This window comes from Crocodylus porosus, unplaced genomic scaffold (assembly GCF_001723895.1).
Source record: "Crocodylus porosus isolate Cpor-Errol unplaced genomic scaffold, CroPor_comp1, whole genome shotgun sequence".
NCBI classification, from domain to species: domain Eukaryota; kingdom Metazoa; phylum Chordata; order Crocodylia; family Crocodylidae; genus Crocodylus; species Crocodylus porosus.
Window position 1 is genome coordinate 171,555,152 of NW_017728886.1, and position 6,528 is coordinate 171,561,679.

At 38.4% G+C, this 6,528-nt stretch overlaps 1 protein-coding gene across 1 annotated transcript in view; it reads left to right on the forward strand.

The window, feature by feature from the left end:
- Positions 1-6,528, forward strand: part of LOC109316845 (rotatin-like) — a 139,817-nt gene that overhangs the window by 9,040 nt on the left and 124,249 nt on the right. The window contains 1 exon segment of the mRNA XM_019545221.1: positions 119-300. Coding sequence (XP_019400766.1) covers positions 119-300 — 182 coding nt within the window.

Below are 6,528 nucleotides of genomic sequence, written 5' to 3' on the forward strand. Positions count from 1 at the left end.
TGGATTTTATTCCATTTTTCACCTCTGGGTCATTGTTGTTGTTTGTTTTTTTATTATTATTAAAAAATAGTTAAGTTTGTCTTCTAAGGCAGTGCTTAGTCCTGCTTTTGTTTTGCAGTGAAAGCAGTACTCCGGCTCCTGCAAATTCCAGAATATCTCTGCAGTCACCACTGGATATAGGACAAAATGACCTGCCAGAGGTGGAAAATGAGGACTCTTTGGAATTACAGATGCAACAGCTCAGCCTTCCTCAGTTTTGTGCGTCCATCCTGGAATATGCTGTACCTCTTTTAAGAACAGGTGAATGGGTGTGGAGTGCTGCATTAAATTAGGATGTCTGCAGGCATAAAATACTTTTTTTTCATTGATTTTCTTATCTAACACATTTTGGCAAGATGCTTTCTGTTTTTAGTACAATACAATACAATCATTTATTTTGAATTACAAGGCACTCAGTAAAGAACATATATCAACTTCAGCATTATATAATATCTACAATAAATAACTAGGATGAGGAGGCATACCAAAACATAGGAATTGTAACCTGGTGGTTTTGTTGTGAAAGATTTTGTTCATGCCCTATAGATTCTGAATCTGGCTATTTTGCCCTAGGAAAAGGTTCTGGGGGAAGGGTTGAGGGGAAAGTTAGTATTCAGTGGGAAGAAACCTGATGCAATAGGAAGAGGGAGAGAGAAAACAGAAGAATGGAATGCGAATGAAAGAGAAGAGAAAATCATGGGCTTAAATGAGACATAGTGGGGAATATGGATGTGTAGCTGGAAACTAAAGGATTCCTAAGTAAAACTTTGCTTCTTTTTACTCCTGGTATGAGCCTGGGGCATTCTTCTCGTAAATCAAAAGTTTTTCTGTAATTAAATAATTTGATTTAATATATGGATTTATTTGGGGGCTATGGTTCTGTGAATGTGTGTGTTACATAAGTGTCTTTAGTTTAAGGAGGCTCAAAAGGTATGTTTAATATAGTATACACTGTTTCTTAAGTATAGCATGCTTAATATTTAAGCATAAGTTTTGAGAGAACCGGGGAAAAATGTACGTACAGTAAAGAAAAGCTTGTCTGCTAAAGGAGTACAATGTTTCCAATGTACTGTTATTCTCAAATTGTCTACCTCTGTGAACAAATATAGTAGAAAAATACCACATCAAGGTTCAATAGAACCTTTTCAATAATGGTAAACTCAGAATCGTTGGGAATTTTTCTTTTCTATTTCTGGTTCAAAGGTTCTGAATTCTAAAAAAAAAAAAAAAAAAGACTAACAGATTCATTTTGAAATATATGCTCCTTGATTCTTTTTCATTTTTGTAGACCTAAAATCTTGTTGATTTATACAAATGATTTAATTACAGGAAAGAGCCTTTCTTTTCAGACATGAAAGTCCTTTTCCTATAACAAAGCATCCAATTCCTCTTTTAAAATATGATTACTCAAAATACATAGGTATAAAAATGGTAATTTATTCAAATCCCTTTTCATTAGAATTGGAAACAAATATTTATGTAAAATGTGAATTGAATTAGGGATAATTCTTCTGTATCTCTCTGTTAAGGCTTTTTTTAGAATGATTATGAGCAGTATAATAAAATGTGTGCAGTACTTCATGAATTTAGAATTTATGAAGTATGCATTGGTATTTAGGGGGGGTTGTTTTTTAAACCATGCAGATGACCCTTGTTCTATTGTATGTTTCATCATTAAATGTTTCCCCCCTCTTTAATATCATTTTTATGGTAATCTTCAGTGTTTAAATTCTCCCTCAGTAAACTTGCACAAATCAATTTTAAATAAAAGCAACTTGTTCAATTGGGCTGTTTCTATAAAAATAATATCCATCTGAAGAAAAAATAAAATCACTCACACAGAGATCTGTTGTCTATATGGTAACTTCCCAGAGGCCAGTTTTTTGTGGGACAGTCTTCACTTCAATGAGTGGAGAAAATATTCATATGCTGGTTAAGCCTCAGAGCTTTCTGTAACACCAGCATGTCTGTTCATGAATCTTAGTATTTCAGATGGACTTCAGTACATCACGTATATTTTTATTTCCACTTTTGAATTGGTTTTAATTGATTTCACTTTTATTTATAAAGTAAAAAACACGTTTTTAAGATTGAAATAAATAAAAACATAACCAAGCCCAGGTAGATTCTTAGCTATAATTTTATATGAAGCTTCAGGTGTATGCCTAGACAATATATGTCATTTTGTGGCTATTGTTGTTGAGCCTCATGTTGGAATTGATGGTATTTGTGTATTTTACTAGAAAAAAACAAATTGTTTAAGTCTTTGTGAGGTTTTTGTTTTTGTTTTTTTTGTTTTTAAACAACAGGAAATAGGACAGTGGAAATCTTGTTTGAGTTTACTAAAGAAAGCAACAATCAGCTAGGTTATAGAATGGAACTAAACTACTCTCGCTGTAAGAAAGCTACCTAACCTACTAGTCGTATTAGGTGACCTGCTAAAAAGTCCAAATGATTTTGATGCTTTTTATTTTCATTTTTTTGTTTTATAAATGCACACACAAACTTAAATTGTCTGGCAAAATTATTTGTAATTCAGGTTTCCCTCGCTCTGTGCAGGTTCAGTATGTGTGAATTCACTTTTATGCTATGACACTTTTTATACCAACAATTCATTATGTGTGGGGGGGTGTAGGTTGTCGCTGTGTTGGTCTGAGGACATAGGCAGACAAGTTTCTTTGAGTGAATCTGATATCTTTTATTAGATCAACTTAAATAGTTGGAAAAGAATTTTTAGGCAAGCTTTCGGGTTCAAAAACCCTTTGTCAGGCTGAGAAGGTTCCAGCAGTTGGTGTGTGCTCTTCCTGGATGGAATGAAAAGTAAAGTAGCCAGGGGCCAGGCTGGTCTGCATACAAGATAGGCTGTCAGTGAAGATATAGATTGAGGAGTCAATGGGTGAGAGACGGGCTGGATGGGGTGGGAAGAGAGAAGGGGGATGATTAGTGGAGAAGTACCTGGGGAGTCAGATGTCAGGCAGGTTATAATGTGTCATAAATCAAATTCTATATTTAATCCATGATTTTTAGTATCCAGGAGGTTGATGAAGTGGGTTCATAGGCTTGTCTCTGGGAAGTGTTTTCCAAGTTTCCTTTGAGGATCAGGACTGAGACTGGGGAGAGAGTGGTTTTCTGGTGAGAAATGTGCCCCCACAGGTAATTGGGTATTCCTGTCTTTGATAGATTTCCGGTGTGCATTCATTTGGTGCACAGTTGTTGTTTGGTCTCTACTGTGTATTTTCCATCAAGGCATTTGGTGCATTGGATGATATATATTACATTTCTGGAGGTGCAGGTATAAGATCCGGGAATGCTGATGGCTCCGTTGTGGGGTGTAGTAATTGTGGGGGTGGTGGTGATGTGTTGGCAGGTTTTGCATTTCTTGTCATGGCATGGTCTGGATCCATTTGGTGTGTTCCGGGTATTAGGAAGTTTGCTTCTGGTGATGAGGTTAGAGAGGTTCAGTGCTTGTTTGAAGGCTAGGATGGGTGGCTCTGGAAAGATCTCTTTAAGAATAGGGCCTCTTTCTAGTATGGGTTGCAATTGTTTGAGGATTTTCCATATGGGTTTGAGGGAGGGGTGATGTGTCATAACCAGTGGTGTGTGATTTGTGGGGGGTTTCTTCCATACTACAGCAGTTCTTCACGTGGTATCCAGGTGGCTCTTTCAAATATCCGATCCACTCTCTGGAGGCGTGTCCTTGTTGGGTGAAAGCCTTTTTAAGATTGGTGAGGTGACAATCCCGGGTGTTCTCTTCAGTGCAGATTTGGTGGTATCTGAGGGTTTGGCTTTATAACACAACTGTTTTAGTGTGTTTAGGGTGATTGCTGGTTCTGTGCAGATACGTATGTCGGTTTGTGGGTTGCTTGTATAACGTGGTCTATAATTTATCATTCTGGATACTGATCAACGTGTCTAAAAAAGAAATGTTGGTGCTGGAGTATTCTAAAGAAAGTCGGATGGAGGGATGGTGGTTGTTGAATTTTTGATCGAATGCAATCAGAGATTACCAGTTTTCAGTCTAAATGAAGATGTCATCAATACATCTTAAGTATAGCAAGGGTTTGATGGTGCAGTTCTTGAGGAAGTCTTCTTCCAGGTGGCTCATAAGAAGGTTGGCATACTGTGGGGCCATTTTGGTGCCCATAGCTCTTCCCATCGTCTGGAAGAAGTGTTGGTTATTAAAAGCGAAATTGTTGTGTGTGAGGATGATGTGTATAAGGTCAGTAATATCTTTGGGTCTATATTCTGAGTTGTAATCTTGTTCCTGTAGATATGTAAGGCAGGCTTGAATGCCATCCTGGTGTGGGATGTTGGTATATAGGCTGGTAACGTCTTCATGGTTGCTAGGAGGGTGTTGCTGGGAAGGTGGTCTCTGTTTTTAAATTTCTGTAGAAAGTCTGTAGTGTCTTGGACAAAACTTGTTCTGTGGGTGATGAGCTGTTTTAGGATTGATTCAACGAAACCTGATATTTCCTCAGTTAAGGTCCCATGGTTGGATAACTCTGCCAGAGTTCCTTTGTTTGTGGATTTTAAGGAGCATGTAAAAAGTTCTCGGATGAGGTAGCGGGGGGGATCAAGGTCTGTATTTTTTTTTCTTGTAGTCCTGATAGAAATGATTTGATGGTATCATTGAGTTTCTTTGTGAAAAGGGGAGTAGGATCTTCTTGTAGTTCTTTGTAGTAGGTGGTGTCAGAGAGTTGTCTGTTTGACTTCCTTTATGTAGTCTTCACAGTTTAGGATGACTATGGCTCCTCCTTTATCTGCTGGTTTTACTACTATTTGGTGGTTAGATCTTAGATTCTATGGACTTTTTCTATGGTAGAGAGAGGTTGTTATGGTGGTGTGTGGTGTTGATTATTTGATAGTTCATTCTTTCCCTGAAGCAGTCAATGTAGTGGTCAAGGTTAGGGTTTTGTCCACTGTGAGGTGTCCAATCTGATGTTTTTTGGGGTTGATCTTTTCCTGAATGTTGTCAGAGGATGAGTTGTTGTTGGGAGTGGATTCAGTTTGGTTGTGGAAATGTTCTTTGAGGCGGAGGTGTTGAAAATTCTTCTAGTTCTTTGCATTGAAGTATTTTATTAGGGTATTTTTCTGGACAGAAATTTTGGCCTTCAGAAAGGACATTTTTTTCAGTTTTGGTAGGGGGGTGTGTTTGTGGAGAGATTGGTGATATTAGAGGGTTGGTTCCTGCTTTCAGTTTCATTAAGTCTGAGGTTGGAATCTTGTAAGCTGTTGGTGTTGTTCCTCTGATGGTTGTTTTGTGGCTGGGGAACTTGTTCTTAGAGTAATTTGTTCCATTTCTTCTTTTTATGGAGGATGAATGTTGTAGAAAGTTTTTCATGGTCTCTTTGTATCCATTGTATACTATTAGGGAAGAAGATTGGATTTCTTTCTTTTAAGTTGTTGTAGTATGTGGTGATTTTCCTTCCTGAGTTGGTCTCTTTTGGAGTAGATTAGATGAAGTAGATAATTTCTAATTTTCTCTGAAGTTTTTCAGAGGTAAATTGACTCCTCTGTGATCGGTGTGATGCAAGCCCCCTAGTAGGCTGCTTTTTCTGGCATGTGGTGGGAGTGACATGCACCAAAATACAGTCTCCTGTGTGGATCTGTACTGCTCGCTCATTGTCTGCAACACGTGTTTTTGTAGTTGCCATTCCCACATTCACCACTGCCCTCTGCTTGTGTGTACTGTTTGCTGTTGGTGAGTATGAAATGGTCTTGTAAAAGTGGTAGAAATGGGTCTGGAGGTCAGGTTTTGGAAAGTATTCCCTTTATGTGAATTTGAGTTGTGCGCCATTTTCCAGGATTGCATGTACAGCATAAAGCGAGGGAAACCTGTATATATTCGTATCTGTTAGAAGAGATGTTTTCTGCTTCATAGATTTACTGAGTGACTTCCTGACCCCATTAAGTGAATGGCATTTGATAATTACTTCAAACAGGTCAGAATTTTGCACACCAGCTTTTAGTACTAGTTTGGAATGTTATTCTAATGTGAGCTGATGTGAAAGATGCATTTAGAATAGAACATTTCTCAGAGGTTACAGGAGTCCTTCAGTTAGATCTACCACTGTGAAAGTTTAACAGTTTTTTTTTGTTTTTTCCCCGCCCACAAGCTCCCAAACAGCTGCTATAATAGTTTGTGGAAGGCTGGGGTGTTTTCCCAGTCTTTTTTCCATTTACCTCTCCAAAGTTCTTTATGTGGATCTATTGGCTTAAGTCAGTGGCTGTCAGCCGGGGGTACATGTACCCGCTAGGGATACTTAAAAAGGTTGTAGGGGATATACAGAACACATAAGGAAAAAAAATACTGGAGCTGCACCAATATAAGGAAAATTGACTGCATTGGCAATAGGCTTTTTTCGGCTGATATAGCTGATAAATGCCCCATGCATGCACGCAGCCACAGTGCAGCACAGGCGGCCAGGAGCGCAGCCCAGTAGCATGGAGAGCAGCCGGCTTTGGCTGGTATGTCTGTTGTGAGGGAAG